This window comes from Tyto alba, unplaced genomic scaffold (genome assembly GCF_018691265.1).
Source record: "Tyto alba isolate M040663 unplaced genomic scaffold, T.alba_DEE_v4.0 Super-Scaffold_8, whole genome shotgun sequence".
NCBI lineage: Eukaryota > Metazoa > Chordata > Aves > Strigiformes > Tytonidae > Tyto > Tyto alba.
Genome location: NW_024881329.1, coordinates 5897647 through 5914744, shown reverse-complemented (window position 1 = coordinate 5914744; position 17098 = coordinate 5897647). Strand labels below are relative to the sequence as shown.

The window sequence follows — 17098 nt, the reverse complement described above, 5'->3', positions numbered from 1 at the left end:
TATCTCAAAAAAATACTTCTGGGCAACTGCACAAGACCTGCTGACAAACCTGTGCAATTGTATCTAGCACACGTATCCTTTAAGCAATCACACAATAACAAAACAAAAAAAGAATCATACAAGGAAACAGGAAGTTAACATACCAAGTCAAAGGTAAACACATCTGCTAGTCAGCACTCAACACAAAACTCGATCATTTCAAATCAAGAAGCTCTGATAAACTAATAAATCTAAAGTCCACTAGACTCTGATGATTAGGGTTTTGAGCAAGAAGTAGGATTTTAATTTATTTTAACTTCCAGATGAGCAAATCTAAGAGGTGCAAAAGCTATCAGTGGAACAGGAAATAACTTGTAAGAAAGGACTTCAGGCCAAACTAGATATACAGTTCATATCAGCACAGCCTGCAAAAAATAGAAGTGGTGAGCAAACACAATTACTCTTAACAATGAAAAACCAAACCCAAAGCCGAGTAAATTACCAAAAGTCAAGTTAAATTAAATCCCACAAGTATATAAAGCCACATGACTCTTCAGATCTGTGGAAACAAATGGTAGAGAACACAACACCTAAAATAGGACAAAACTATGATTTTACCTGTCTTGAGAAAGGAAGGTGACAAACTGAACTATTTAAAGGGTAATACTAGACATATAAATAGCTCATCAAATATGAAACAAAACTCATAGCAATCTATTGATTCAAGGGATTAAATATAATATGATAGACTCAAAATATGTAACTAGAAATTTTTACTAATAGCTTTGTTTAAAGGAGCAGTGAGACTATGAATTTTTCAGGGAAAAAAAATGATCCAGACTAGTTAGGACACAAGATTTCAGAATATATTTTGAAGGAAATATATACCTGAAGGTAAATGGGATAAAATACAAGATAACTGACAAACATGGGGGCTAAATAACTTAGCTTCCTACTATACCAGATGGAGAATTATTTAAACTAAAAAATAAAGTAGTAGCACAGGATGGACAAAGATAAAGCAAAAGCCATGGGTTACGTTGAAAGGATATCCATCTGAGGGACTTGTCTTTAAATCTATTTAATATCTTCTTTAGTAACACAGCATAAGCAGCAGAAACAACTCTGCTGATAATTTACAGTCTTGTATCATCAGCTAACTTCATAATACAGACTAGAACTGAAGTATTATGCCAAAACTAGTTAACCACAGACTGGAGTGGTTAACACAAGTGGAAAGTAATTTAAAACCTTCAGCTGGACATTCACTGCGTGAGTCTGCTATAAACCAAGAACCTCTTTGAAAAAGATGGTGGCTTAAAAAAGTCGTATACATTAACTGACCACAGGATCAATATCTGCTGTCGTGATGCCATCGTGAATAAAGCAAATGCAACAAGAGTGTATCAAGCAGGACACCCCTACCTATAATGAGGGGTTATTCATGCCACTATACAAGGCACATTGTAAACTGTGCTCTCACATAGAGAGCTGAAATTCTCAGAAAACATCTTCAAAAAAAAAAAAAGGTGACAGGAAAGAGAAGCTATCATACAGAGCTTGCAATGAAAGCTGACAAAGTCACTGTCTCTCATAACATGTTGAGGCAAACATCAAAATGGTTGTTTATCTTAAATACCTGCTGTTCTTTCCTGTTAAAAAGAACATTTGTCAAGAGCTAGTTATGAATGCATTTCTGCTGAAAAAATCAGATGACTGGTGAGGACAGTGGGGTCTGGGACAGCATTTAAATCAAAAGTAGCAGGAGAAAAGACCACATGTGAAGGCAGAGCTTGAACATTTTATTGATTAGTTAATACATGATCTCCAAATAGCAAGGGATTGGACCTGATGAACAGGAAAGACTCTTAAATCCTGCATTATTGAAAAAATCCTGGGATTTATAAATACAGATTTCATTCAGCAACAATCAAATATTACTTTCTACAGACAATACCTCAGAAGCACTGATCGAATTTAGTCTAGCTATTGCAGTCCATAGTTATATTACAACCAAGCAAACATCACTGGAAAACTGACAAACACATCACTAGATAACATGACACACTGAGACAGCGAACTGCTGCAGAGCTCAAATTCACATGCCTCTCCAAATACTAGGAAATAACTAACCTCACATACTACAGCTCAACAGTGAGTGGAAAAAAAATAAAACTAAGTTAGACCCAAGATCTATACACACATAATGTTAAAAATGCAATCCCTTAAAGACAGAGGTAAGGGGGTCTTCTGGTCCTTCTCCAATGGTCTCCTATTAAACTTTTGCCAGAATACTGACAACTAGCCCAGAAAAAAAAAAAAAAAAAAAAAAAAAAAAAAAACAGGAAATCCTTCAAATGAAGGGCCAAAAATTTCACTTCAATGGAAATTTAGACAGCCCTTTCAGCCAAAGTCTAGCAAATATTCCTTTTTCTGAGAAAAAGCCTCCCCCAGTTTGGGAGGAGGGAGGGAAGAATTAAGGAGCAATTTGGAAAATATCCCTGACTGATAGTAATTGCTTTTTTATGGCATGACCCTCACCTATTAAAAACACCTATAAAGACAATACATAAGAATCAAAACAGCTGCAATACGAAGTCTCCAAGTCAAACAAATCTTTTACTCCACACTCCCCCCCCTCAGTTTCTACAAATACAATTTTTCCTGCCATTATCACCCTTGCCAGGGTGTTGACTTCTCCACTGAAGACTTCTCCTTCTGTCTTTGTACTCTCTCTACAAAAAACAAAAATACAGAACTATTCGTATTTACTTTCAAGTGAGGTGACTAGTATTTTAAAAAGTAATGTCTCATTTTATGATAAAATTATCACAGAAATAATTTTAAAATATAGAAAAAGTCAAATAATCTACAGTCATTTACTGGACTTGGAAAAAGGTAGGATGTACTTATGGGGGCATAATTAACCAGATGAGATTGCTACACTATTGATCATCTGCTGTACAGCTTAGTTTTGATGCAAAGTACATGTGCTCAATGTCCAAAAAAGACGAGTGCCACAACTAAAGCCTCTGTTGACATTTTTGTATTGAAATTACTGACAGTGATCCTGATCCTAGAGCAGAAATCACCCTTTTGCCCTGCCTGATAGAGCCAACATGCCACAAAGATGGGTTTCCCTCTTCCGTAAGAGTACAGAGTTTCTGACCCAAAAGGTATAGCACCAGGCCAATCTAACCAAAAGATTCAGTTATCTCTCTAGCGTTCTGCACAGAAGGAAAGCTTTCTACCCATGAAAGAGAATTACAGTGGTCCTGTGAAAGACTGCAAGTGATACTGGGGGAGCAGAAAGCCACCTTCTATCCTTTTAAAAAAAAAAAAGCTGACATTAAAAAAAAAATTTTTTTTCAAAATCTAAGATAAAGGCTGCTCAGTATAGAGCTTTCAGTGTTTAATTTGCCATCTTTTCACTTTGTAGTATCATGTTAATTGTTCATTAATAATAATTAATAATTGATATTTATAGATACAATTTAGATAATTAATTGCTCTAAAGATTATTTCAATTTCTTTCTGTAGTGTGTTGAAAAACAGTAATTTCCTCAGTAAATATGGAAAGATTACACAAGGTCAGAGTTATTTTGGGATTAAGATCAGTAGTAACGTTCAATTTTCTGACTATCACCAATACATACATACACCAGTAACATCACATTATTTGGACACTGCTCAAGCCAAGTAATATTTAACAAACAAATCCAGACCTTAAAGTGTCTTCAAATACTGTGATTAATCTTGACTATTATACTGCAATTTAAAAATACTGATTTACATACCTGTGATGTTTGGCCCTGTAACTTTGCAAGTTGACTTGTTCGCATGTTTAAGGACTGGCTCCTTGTAACTGTTGCTCCAGAAGATTTTCCATTAACTTTCCTTTCCAGATGACAAGTTACTAACAGCTTTTCTTCTAACAGCACAGCATCCCATGGATCTTCAGCAGTCATAATTGAAGCCCTCTCTCCATCATTCTCTGCCTTATTTAAAGTCTCCACACTATCCACTTTTGGTTTGCTTAGGGGATCCAAATCTAACCAATCAAATTTACTAACATCCCTGCAGCTTTCCGAGGCTGGTAGGTTAGAAACTGCAGACTTTATAGCAGTCATTTCTAAGTCTGTGCTTGACTTCCCGTTTTTCAGAAATTCTGAGGTGCTTGCAATTTTGTCAAATACTTTTGCCATTTCTGGTGTGAGTACTGGAGGATATATAGGTAGGCTTCCTTGTGGGTGGAAAGGTGTAGTAGCTGCCAAGGGGTACGAAATGTATTGCGACTGTCTTGGAAGACCAAGATAAATAGGTTCTCTGGAGTGATAGGAAGACATACTTGGATGGAATCCGTTCTGAAATACACCAGTCTGTTTTGTGTAAGAAGCTGAGGGGTAAATAGGAGGTAAAGTGCATGTCACAGGTGCTGGTATCCCAGGCATCCACTGTCTTCTCTGGCCCATAGGCCCAAGATAAAATTGTGAAGACACAGATGGGCTCATAATCGGACTTACTGGTAACGTAGGTACTTTACTAGATTCAAAACTGTCATCCAGCAGCAGTTTCTCTAGTTCAGCATGAGTAAGCTTCTCTATGTCAATGGTACTTAGTTTATCTTCCATGCTCTTGGCATCAGACTCTGGAAACACCATGAGATCATGGTCCTGTTTGTTATGAGTCTGTGTTTTTTGTCTGGTACTACTTAAAGAATAAAAAGTTTGTTTATTACCAGCTATGCCTCTTTCTTTCTGCAGCTTAGCTAACGCCTCAGCTTCCATCTGCAATGCCTCCTCTTTGTCCACATCTTTTGACCTTGCGGCTGCCAAAGAAGGTGATGAGCGCTGTTTAAATCCATTGCTACTGGATATCTGGGCCATACCGCAAGAGCAGATGTCCATCTAAAGAAGCAACAATTCCCTTGTACTGGTGGTCTACCCGTGGCGTTGGAATAGATTTAGCAGATCTGAAAAGGAAATGAAACATTAGAAATGCATACAAGAAATCACACGTGGAAAACTACTAAGTTACACATCACCAACTGACAAGGTTGTGCATGTCCTTCAGAAACCCAGGATATAAGATTTCACACAGACCAATTTTTTTTTTTGGGGGGGGGGGGGGGGGAGGGGAGGGAGAAAGGGGTAGGGGGGTAGTGATAGCCATAAAAAAGAAGCCACACAACTAAATTCACAGCCTTGGAATTATGTGAGACCCATTTACTTTTCTTACTAGTATTTACCAGTAGGTAGAATAAGTACTTGGTTTCTTTTTGCACCACTAAACCCAAGACACAGAAAAGCTACGTTCAGGTACCAAACTGTTTTCAGACTTAAGGAATTCTGCATACTCAGCCAGGTTCAACTTCAGAAATAGATATAATTCCAAAGACTATACAAATATCTAGCACTGATAAAGCACATTATCGAGAGGACTTCTGGTTTACTTCAACATATTACAAAAATGATAGACCTATCAAACTGCTGTACCATGATGATAATGGTCATAATGATGATGAAAGACCTCCCTTCCTTTGGAAAACATCATCACACTTTACCTTCTTAACTAGAGAAATATTGCTTATGAAATGCTATTTCTTGGACAAACAAAATAAGTATTTTAAGTTTATTTTAAATTTAAGTACAGCTACTCATTAAGTAATCCCTTTAACAGCCCCTTAAAGGAAGTGTCATTCACTACTAGGTAAGGGAAAAAACTCTGACAGGTCACTTTCGCTTAAGGCCATCACAACGAGAATGACATCTTACACTTCTCCGATTCTAATCTTGTGCTCAGTACTATTATACAACTTTCCATAATCACCACAATATCTATGCCTCTTTATTTATGTTATTTTTCAATATTATTTTTATGTTATTCTACAGCTTTTACACACAGCCAGGTTACAGCTGACTCCAGGAGATGTCTTCCAGCAGCAGCTAGTATGCATATCAAGTAGCAAGATAAAAATCATGAATAATGAGTTTCTGCTCAGAGGGTTACATAAAGAGCAATCCTCATTAAAACACAGTTTCAGTGAACTAAACAAGTCCTTTAGATGTAAATCATCATGCGTTTAAGTCATATAACAATCTACAAATTAGAGTCATCTGCCACAAATCATGTAGATAACTCAAAAGTCTGTCTTTATGTTTCCTTGCTACTCACACCCATTAGAAAGGGGGTTTTCTTTTGTTTTTTCCTCCTCCTTGAATCAGACCAGAGATATGTGCTTTAAACAAACTGACTCTACTTCTGTGGATTTACCACATAGACAGCAAGACTCTTAACAGATTTCTAACAAATTCTTTAAATTCTTTCAGACTGGCCAAGCTTTTGTTCCATCTACTTCATTTCAGTGGCTTATATTGTGAAGGATGGAGATCTTTATAAAGGTTCCATGCATTTCAGCTACATCTGAAAGCATAAATTCAGTTGAAACCTTCCACAAAGCAAGATAAACCAGAAGTGATGGTATAGGTACCAAGACAAGATTTAAATGAAGGAGCATATCTTCAGAAAGACTGAAACAGTGACAGACTAACAAGTTTACAAAACCATGAAACCCACACAACTGAAAGTCCTGGGGAATAAAGTCTCAAGGACTATCTTTGGAGGTTAATAGTACATATCTATTCCATGAGATAATTATATTCAACACAGATAAATTCTACAGGAAAAAAGCTGACACCACATCCTTTTTCATACAATATATTAAGCTGCAGAGCTTGACAGTCATTAAAACCACAACTTTTGCTTTAGAAAGAAGTTCTGTCCTATCTACTGCCTATTTGCACAGGTGAGTTTTGAACCCAGTCAGGGAACTGATTTAAAAAAAATACAAAAAACAAACAAAACCAATAAACAAACCCCAAGCTTTTTTGCTGGGTTCCTTTATAGTCAGTGCAGGTCCCTGATCCCATTTACAGCACAGCTGTGGCCTTCAGTGCTGTTCAGATATTCATTGTCTTCGTGTTAGCAGGACAGTCATTCTAAAACTTAACCTGAAGAAGTACTGAACATTTTGTGGATGGTCTAAGCTACCAGCCACAGATAACATCCTAACAAGAAGTCTAATATACTTTACACCAACTGCTCAGACTGTCTAGATAACCAATCAGGCTTTAATCTCTCTGTTAACTTATGGCTGGTTAACATTGCTATGTCAAATTTTCAGATGCAGGAACACCCTGACTTATTAAGTCCTCTCAGTAATTCCTACTTGGCTTTTCCAAGAAGCAGCAGTATTAGGTAAATACAGTTTTTACAGTCTTTCTGTTGCCTAAGCATTCTAAATAGCAGCAGGATTTTTTCCTGAATTTTATTCAAAAAGCTAATAGGATCATACTTTCTGAGACTATTCAGAACTGTTTGGGCTACAACTTTAAAGAAAATTAGCAGTGGATTCTGGTGCTGCTTGATAATTAGAGCAGCAAGTAATTTTTCTTAAGGAAAAAATATCAAGATTATATGGTCTTCAAAGTAACTATATATAACAACTCTGATTCCTTAAAAAAAGTAGGAAGCCTTCTTTTTCTGCTGGAACGGTCAGCTTTGATCTCCATACTCACCAAGCAGTCTCCTGCTCACAAGGAGTCACTGTTCCACAGTGACAGACTGCAGATAAACATACATTCCTTAGCACTCAGAAACATGGTGCACAGCTACTGCAGCACATTCATTTGTAAGATCTAGAGAATCCCAATCATTCAATAATTGCTTGTTTATTTTACAATTACACATTACAGTACTGCATTTTTGTCAATATATGATTGCACGCTTGCACTGACAAATCCAGTTACTTACAGATTCAAGACAGAATAATATTATTTGTGGTTATCTGAAAAGTTGACTTATTTTTATTTTTTCAAGACAATCTCATCAGCATACATACACTTAATTTGACCACTGTATTTAAGTCCTGTCCTTGGGAAACTTCTAAAACCAAATCAGTGTATATATTTCTGTCAAATTTTATAAGCAGACTGCAGTTTTCAATTAGAAGTTAAAAATTGATTTTGAAAAGTCTAATACAGTTTCAACAGTTTTAGCAAAACTTTACTCTGCATGCCAGATTTAAGCTTTAAATTCACATGATAAAACATCAGAAATTCCGGAGGCATAGGATGATTAAAATACAGACCTTCTCTTAAATGCTAACCACACCTCATCAGTTAACATTTTTCCAGAAGTTTAGCTTCACTTTTAACTTCTGACTTTGTAGCCATCAAAAGATGTTCAAAGACAGAACGATCAGAATTTAAACTTCTCCAAGATTTACAAAGAGAAAGGCAAATTCCATCTGCACCATCTATCAGCAGGGAACTCCTCTCAAACACTCAGAAGAATGTTTCAGTATAAACCCCAGAAACAGGAAAACCAGATACCTGAACCATTACTGACCATACTGTAGGAATTCACAAGAAGTTTGCAACAACTGGAAGTTATCAGAAGACCTAGACGTAATCTTTAAAGAGTCAGGATTGTTCTGATCTCAACTGCTGCACACTGTGTTAAGTCACAGTAAGAATCAGTTTTCAACACTCAATCTGTTAACCTTCAAGAGCACAACACTCTTTCCAAACATTTAAACAATGGGTCAAATGCTTCTCTTTTTTTAAAAAAAAAAAAAAAAAAAAAAAACAAGGAAAACTAGAAGCAACTGAAAGGATTATAAAAAAAATTTGAAAGTGATAAAGCAATCCCCTATAGCACTTATTTCTCCCCTACATTTGAAATTCAATGGACGCATTCATACTTTATATAAAGTCACTGTATTTACACTGCCCTAGCCAATACCGCCTGCTTAATTTAAAAGCAGGTCTAAAAATCTCAACCACCTGATATATCTACAGCCTTGACAAAAGGTAATCTGTCTCTTGCAGACCTCATTAACTTTAAACAATATTTCTTTAAGTATTTGACCAGATGTGATCAGTCATGAGTCTTCTTCTGGCTCCAGTCTAGCAGCGCTGCCTTGAAAGCAACACTTCCTTGGTGGCAATTTTGAATAAATGTATTTATAGTCTAAAGTTCATTTGCTCAGTCAAGTATCTGGGTATTGCTATGTAGTTTTATTTGAGCATTGCTTAGTATTCATTATTTCAAAGGAGTAAAATGTTCTTTAAAAAAAAAATACAGCAAAACTTTATTAATCTCAAGAACCAAGAAGCATCAAGATGTCTGACCGTCTCCTTCAAATCAGAGCCTCTCCATGGAATGGAAATTAATTTCGAACCAGGCTTTCATTTACAATGGCTTACATTAAAAATCCAAGATATATTTACATACACACTAACCTAGCAAATACATAAAATTGAACCATGAAGAAATTTTTTTTCTAATGAGGAATTTATTGATGTTTTGGTAAGAAACTTCAGAAGAATCACTACAGGATATTACACCTCTACCAGGACAAAGACTCCCAAAATCTAAATTGGTTTCCTATCTTAATGAGCAAGGGATGACTTGATTATAGATAAATCCTGTTACCTTAAGCAGAGGTAATCTCACCATCTGCTTGTGTACATGTTAAGATTCTTCTCTACTTAAGATGAGTTGCACAACAATTTTCTTTTCGAAAAACCCCCAGGCTTTTAATATTCTATTTATAACTTGTTCTAATGCTAAACAAGGACAGAACATATTATTTGGTAATTCATTCTTAAGAAATACTTTATCACAAATCAGTACACACAAATTCCCTAGAGTCCAAGCACTAAATAGAAGCTATGATAACAAGTCAGACCATTTCCTGCATTCCTTATAAAGTAATGCCCTGACAAACAGTAGCCAGAGCTTCCTCAAAACAAGTGTAATTTTCACAAGAACTTCATGGATATTTTGCAATTAATTAAAAGAAGATTTGAAGCATTTGCCTAACATTGAATGATAACTAACAAATGTTAACAAATCTTGCCTGCATAAGAGAGACGGAAGCAGTTTTATGGGATACCAGGGAAAACTCTGAAAAATAAGACAGCAGTAATATACTACGGAAAGTACTAATCATCTGGAAAGGAATTCATAGCAAGACATTTGCCACAGCAGGAAAACTCCTTAGCAAGAATAAACACAAGAACTTTGATGTTCAAAAGCCTCCTCTGCCAGATGCATTCAGATTGCTACAAACCAAGAAACAACTGAACATACTTTAAGAACTCATGTTATGAGTAAATCCATTATTTTTTAAAATACTGTTAGGTTTAAGTTGGAAGTTTTCCAATAATATGTATACAAGTAGTTCTGAAAGGTTAGTGTTTTAGGTGTATAGTTCTATCACTCTATCTTTCCACTAGAAACTTAGCAGCTTCTTTAATCCAGTCATTTTAGCAAAATTTGAAAGTACTCCCTTCACAGATGAGATTAACATAGTTAACCAAAAGATTGAATCCATTTCGTTTCAGGCCTTATCTAGAGAATCTTCAAAAGACAATTTCACTAGCTTAAATACAGGTGCAATTTTCAATTGGGCACAAACTCTGAACCAGCACTCATTTCCGATGAGCTAAAATCATTCAGCTCATAAATACCCAATCAGCCATACCAAGACCAGCAACTGCATCTCTTAACTTTGATTTTGAAATTTCATTTATACCTAAAAAGTACAATTTAATCACAAAACCTCTGATCTTGAGAGGTAGGTAAGAATAGGGTTTTTTCAGTACCAGAACAGGAAACCTCCAGGAATGCCTCAAGATCTTTCAATATTGGCAACAAATACCTTGAAAATTCCAGCCTCAGCTGTTTCAGTGCCTATAAAAACACTTAGGAACTCTTCTACTCAAATCAACTTTCATCCAGGACACTGTGCAAAAGACTGTTACTAGATACAGCATATTTTGTAACTGTAGAACCTTGATTTTTTTTTTTTTGATCAGTGTTCCAAGAGAGGCAAAGGGTGGAAGCATCCGTCACGATGTTCCAGCCAAATCTTAGTGCAGGCAGCTACAGCTACCTACAGATGACAGGCTTTCCACTGCCACAAAGTGCTCTTTCCCTTCCTGAACCAGCAGTTTGCACCATTAGCCACTGCAAGCCACTCCACCAGCAGATGTGGTTACATGCAGATTTGATACAGTATGTTTGCAAGCTTCTTCAGCACATTCATGCTGTTAGACTCCTCCCCTCAATTTCTGAACCCAATCGCCATTTCTTTTAAGTCTGTTGAAGAGATAAGGGTCTTACAGATAATTAAACTCCATATAAGTTTCATAAAAACAAGCAACCCAACACTGCCAAGAACACTGGGTGTCACAGCTAGAAGAAAACAGCAGCATGAGCTTGTATTATTGGATGCCACATATTTATTACCAGGATAATCTTTATAAAAGCCTGAATCATGGCAAGAAGTCCTTAAACACAATCAGCTGAAGACACAAATCAACAAGAAACTTGACATCTATTTCATCAGCTGTAGAACTACTCACCAACCTTTACATCTCTATTTCTCCCTATTTTGTTCTCACCTCTCTAACAGCATACCTGCAATTCTGTTCCTGCCCACTATTTTCTGGATGCACATACCAGAAAAAGCAATAATGAAACTGATGGCATCCCAGGCTGTTTCATTCTGATGCACTTGGCCAAGATTTTTTTTTTCCATGCCTTGCAGCCAAGCCCATTACCAGCATTGTTTGACAAAGGCTAAGAATTTTAGTTCTGTTGCAATGTTTCTCCTTACAGAATAATGCTTTCATATCCACTCCTCCTGTTTCTGAAGTCTGCTTTTAAAAGCTTTACTGGTTCTCTTGCTTTTCAGGCACCTCCAAAGTTGTGCTTTTCTCCATGTCACCCTCATGTTTCATAATTTTTCTTTCCACCAATCCTTCTTTTCAAAGTGTACTTGAAAACACGCATGCAATACAAAATATTCCGCACAGAATCAACATTAGCTACTGTTTTAGGTTTTGGGCTTTTTTCATTTTTTAAGTAATGCCATTGCCCCAAATATTTTGATTACCCAGCTGAATAATTTGTGCAGTAATCCATGATTTGCAAAATAATTTCACTCTGGAATATCACTTTCACGGAACAATTAGGAGTGGAAGGGGCCTCAGGGAGTCTCTAGTTCTACTACCTGCCGAAAGCAGGGTCAGCTATGAGAAGGTGACGGGGTACTCAGGGCTTCGTCCAGGCAGCAACATCACAGACAAAGTTTTAGTTATTCATACAGTACAGACCTGGTCACAGTAAAGCACGACATATTACTTGGAGCATCTAGTACCTCCACTAATCCCAATACCAGTAGTACTAAGCAGAAGGTAGACAACATTTTAACTACATATCCAATTCAATTAAAAATATAGAAAGTGTCTAGAGCATGGGGACAACAAAGAAAAGAGGAAAGAAACATTTTGTGCTACCTGCTTTAATTACCCAAATAGAGATGCACAAACACCTTCCATATAGTTTTACAACGTTCTACAGCGTAGACAGAGGACCACAGTAAAACCTCAGATTCTTCTTAAGTTACATGCTCGAGGAAAGCCCTGCAAATATCCTCCTAATGTCACAAAGCATTCAAAATGCAGCAAAATCCAGGAAGTTCCTGATGCAATGTACATTGTCTATTAACACAAGGAGATGAAAACAACCCTCCCCCCGCAATGATCCTACTCTATTCCCTGTGTAGCAGTGCACAGCATACACCTTCCACAGAACATAATCACAGACATTAGTAGTGTAGGGAGAAAGCCATGTCACCACAGCTCTGGCCCGGACTTAACTCTATATCACTGTATGAGTATCAACCTACCAGTCTAACCAAAGGCAATTCTGCTGCAGTTGCCAAATTATTTCTACCACTTGCTTCAGTAGATGAGTTTCCCCTCAGGCAGGAAACTTGCAGTTTCAGTTATAACCAGCAGATGCTTCTTAGTCACAAACCAAGCGTTTATGAAAGTGTTAAGCAGAATTGTTGATTACTGACAGAACAAATGCACTGTTCACATGCACCTTTTTGCTTTATACATTAGAAGATACTAACTGCCTATTACAGGTATTGATTCAATGATTTTTTTTTTTTTTTTAACACTACATGGGCAGAAAACTGAATGGGACATCTATATTCAGACCAAAGGTTGATCCCATCCTTAACTTGTCTCTAAGGGTGGCTTCAGAAATGCAAATGGAAAAAAGCTGAACTGAGGCAAGCCTGTAATGGCACTTCCTCAAAATACTCTTCTAGTCTCCACAAATTTGCCACTCAAGTACTTCCTGAATCCTGAGGTAGCTTCTCTATTTTTAAGACCCCTGATGGATTTTTTTCCTCCAGGAATTTATGCAGCTGCATGCTGAACTCCTGTAAACTTTTAGCACTCACCTGATAACTCAGCACTGTCACCACCCTCCCCTCCTCTGCTGTGATTACAATCTAAGTAGAAGACCATATCAGTTATCAACAACCCATTCTCCATATGTCTCCTGTAACTACTAACATCAACTACAACACTGAAACCTATGAACTACAAACTCTATATGGACCAAATTATTTCATCTAGGTCATCATGCAATAACCAACCTCTAGATCTGAACTAGTAACACACTCAACACAAGTATCACGAGGTCCTCATACACTACATACTGCAAGTTTCTAGTTATGATTGGCTTTTTTGTAAGTGATGTTTTGTTTATAACTTTAATGCCATACATCTTAAAATTCCAAGTTACATGAAATACACAGACATAACTTCTCTCTGTTTCAGTTTCTTCAATGAAAGCATTCTGAAGTGACCACCACTTGGAACAAACTAAACTTACACTCAGTAATTTCAGGTTGCATTTCTACTAAGGAATAGATCAAAGTAATATTTCTCACAGCTTTTTTAATGTGAGCTTTGAGGAAAATATTTTATTCTAAATTTCTTATAGATTAAATGAGGTTTATCATCACTGGCACACTTTGAACCATTTCCTCCTTCACTTACTTGTCCAGTCTGAAAACAACTTGAGCATTCTTCTGCAAAAACTGACATCACAGCAACCTTCCCATGTACAAAGAGGCTGGATGAATGCTGTATTAGATGACTGATGTTACTAACCACTGCTGATAAAAACTGAACTCTGGTTCTGGTAAGTAATTACACATCCACATTTTCTACTTAAAATAGAAGAATATGTTTACAGTCACATTTCCATGAAGCAAACAATTTACATTTGTGCTATACTCTCTCATTTTTAATTTTGTTGTACTGTTCTAAAAATAAATAAATAAATACCACAGCAGTTTCTGCACTAAACACAGACACAAAAAGGCAATACTTGGGAGGTGGGGGGGTGGGGAAGGAAGATCATTATCTGAATGTCATTAAGGCTGACCTTAAAACACATACTATATAAGTTCTAGTCATGTCAGCATTGTGCTTATACTGTCCTACCTATCAATGTCAGTTTATCACAATTCTTAACGCTTCAGTAAGATAGCCTTAAGAAAGTTCAAGAATTTAAAGACAAAGAACATGCACTCCTGCTCTAATGAAATCCAAATCCAGCATTAATTTCTCTAGATAGCCCCATACTGGTCTGCTTTTTGTCCCACACCAAAGCCTAACAAAACAAAAAAAATGAAAACTGAAACATCACCTTGGGATTTTCATTTTTTTAAGCAACGTTTTAATTCAAGTTTCTTCAGCTAGATAGCAGATATAATAGCAGCACTGGATAAGAAATATCACCAGTTTCAAGTTAACTTTGAGAAGTAAGAAACAGAAGAACACAAATTCAGGAAAGATTCTTTTACTTTACAATTTGAAATGTATCATTTTCCACTGAAGGCATTCAATTTCCTTTGTTGCTACAGAGACAGCTACTCAAGAGATAAAAATAACTAAATCATCGATTTATATACACTGATTATCTGTACTGATGAACCTTTATGTTTGAGTTCTTAATGATGACAATAATACTCCAAAAGGGAAGAGGAACATCAAGTATCTAAATCGGGATTACTATTACACTGCAACTAAGTAGGACAAATCTATTTTATTAAATCAATCAGAATTGTAAATCTTTGAGACTTCCTATGTTTTTTTTTTTATAAGCAAGCATCTTCACGTAAGAGACTGTTCAAATACGGCACAGCATTTCAGAAAATAAGACTCTAAATAGTTTATTAAAATGGTTTGTGGTTTTCCCCCCCCCCGCCAGCAAAAGCCCATTTAACTTCAACTATTTGATACTTCTCCCTGTGTTTTCTCCCACTGTCTTCATCTTCTGTGCAACTTTTTTCACTGTCCATGTGTTCTTACCAGTTTTGCTCCAACGTGCTTTCAGATAAAAAGTTAACTTGGTGGGCATTATAGTCCCTTTTTTCCCCTCCCACAAATGTGGTAAATAAGCCAAATTTAAGCAACTTCTCTTTCTCCCAGACACATGAAAAAAAGTTTTTTCCAGGCCCACTCTGTGTCTGGGGAACGAAGGACTACTGCCTCCAAAGCTAACAAAACCAACTAACATAATACTGGCATCTGTCAGATTTCACTCCCCCTGCCCCATTTCTGCTTCCTCTCTGGATTCTTCATAAATCACCCATCACTGCTACTCTTGAACACAGTTTATATTCTAAGTAGGTATTGCACAACATCTTTTACAAACATCACTTTTTTCTTGAATTTTCAGTTCCCTTCGGAAAAAGATATGCACTAAGCATGCAAGGTTGTTATATAAAATCTCTGCCTCTCCCCCCTACCCCAAACCAGCCTAACTGCACTACGCTCCAGGACCACATTTGCAACAAGTAACACAAGGATGAGAAAGAGCCGAAGAATCTCCCTTCTCTTCCAAGCTTTTTTTCTTTTTTGACTGCATCTTACTACCATATTCTCTTTCCCCAACAACAGTGTAGCTGTTAGCGGTAGGTTACTTGCGCTAACAAAGATGCGGGTATAACTTTTTTTATTGCACAGATGCAGAATAATAAACTCGATCAAGTTGTGAACACTAAGCCAGTTAACGCTTCCACTAACAGCTGAAACGCTCCCGGAGGAAACAGCGGAGGTGCTTAAGGATCAGCTTTGTAAACAGCCAGCTTCTCAGGAGCCACGCTAAGGCACCAAGCCGAGGTTAGCTGACCCACTCCAAAAGCCAACGAGAAGGTGAATAAAAAGGCAACGGCAACCTGGCGGGTGTCCGCGGCGACAGCCAAGGTCGCCCCTTCGCCGGGCAGCACCGCGGCTCCCGCTGCCCGCCGCCCCGCACACTTCACCCCCGGCTACCACAGGCTCCCCCGACGCGCCGGCAGCTCCTCCAAACGCCTGGGAACTCCCGCCCCGCGTCAGGAGCGGCTCCGCTCCAGCGCCGCGGACCGTGGAGGGGCTCCGGCGGGCGCTGCCGTCCCCCGCGCCGCGGCGGGGATGAGCCGGGCGGGCAGCGCTGACCCCGGGCCCCGCCGCCCACAGGTGCCGCCCCGGCAGCGCGGGGAACGCCGACGGGCCGCCCCCGGGCCCGGAGCCGCGCCGAGGCCGGGCCGGCAGCGGGGAGCGCCCGAGGGTCGCGCCGCAGCGACCGCTGAGGGAGGAGAGAGCGGGGGGGGGGGGGGGGGGAGGGGGGAAGGAAACAGAGTGGGGGTGCGGGGGAGCGAGCGGCCGCCGGCAGGGAAGGGCAGAAGCGGGGGGAGGGAGCGGAGCCACAGCCGCAGCCTGCTCCCGGCAGCAGCGGCGGGACCCCCGCGCCTACCTCGCAGCGCCGCCGCCCCGCGGCAACGGCCATTTCCCTCTTCGCCTCCCGCCGCCGTGCGCTCACTTCCGGCCCCGGGCCCGGGCCCGGCCCCAGCCCGCAGCGCTGGGGCGCGGCCCTGAGGAGCGGGGCGGGGCGGGGCGGGGCGGGGCCGCCCCGCTCGGCCCCCTCCGCCGCCTCCCCTGGCCCCTCGCCTCCTCCCGGGGTCCCGCCGGCCCCGCGGCAACGCTGGGGGGCCCAGCCGGCAGCGGGGGTCTCCCCCCGCGCCGTGGGGTTTTCCGGGGGCCCGGCTGTGACCGTCGCCGCTGCGGCGCCGGGGCCCCTTCGGCCACGGCAGGGGGCTTGGGTGGCTCTGAGGTGACTCTCCGTCATTTCCTCCCCTTATCGCCCGGTCTCGCCTAAGAACGCTCGGGGTGACTGGAAACTTGCACAGCTCGCC

General features: G+C 39.4%; 1 protein-coding gene across 3 annotated transcripts in view; it reads right to left on the bottom strand.

The window, feature by feature from the left end:
• The window catches only part of PIK3C2A (phosphatidylinositol-4-phosphate 3-kinase catalytic subunit type 2 alpha), a 53824-nt gene extending 37101 nt beyond the window's left edge, over positions 1–16723 (bottom strand). For 2 of the 3 annotated variants that reach the window (XM_042785215.1, XM_042785216.1), the window contains exons 1-2: positions 16660–16723; positions 3777–4951 (exon numbers count right to left, since the gene is read on the bottom strand). In XM_042785215.1, the coding sequence (XP_042641149.1) occupies positions 3777–4886 (1110 nt within the window). In that variant the 5' untranslated portion in view covers positions 4887–4951; positions 16660–16723. Of the gene's footprint in view, positions 1–3776; positions 4952–16102; positions 16350–16659 lie in introns of those variants that run through there. The other variant, XM_032984860.2, reaches the window with a different exon arrangement.
• Positions 16724–17098: the final 375 nt, after the last annotated feature.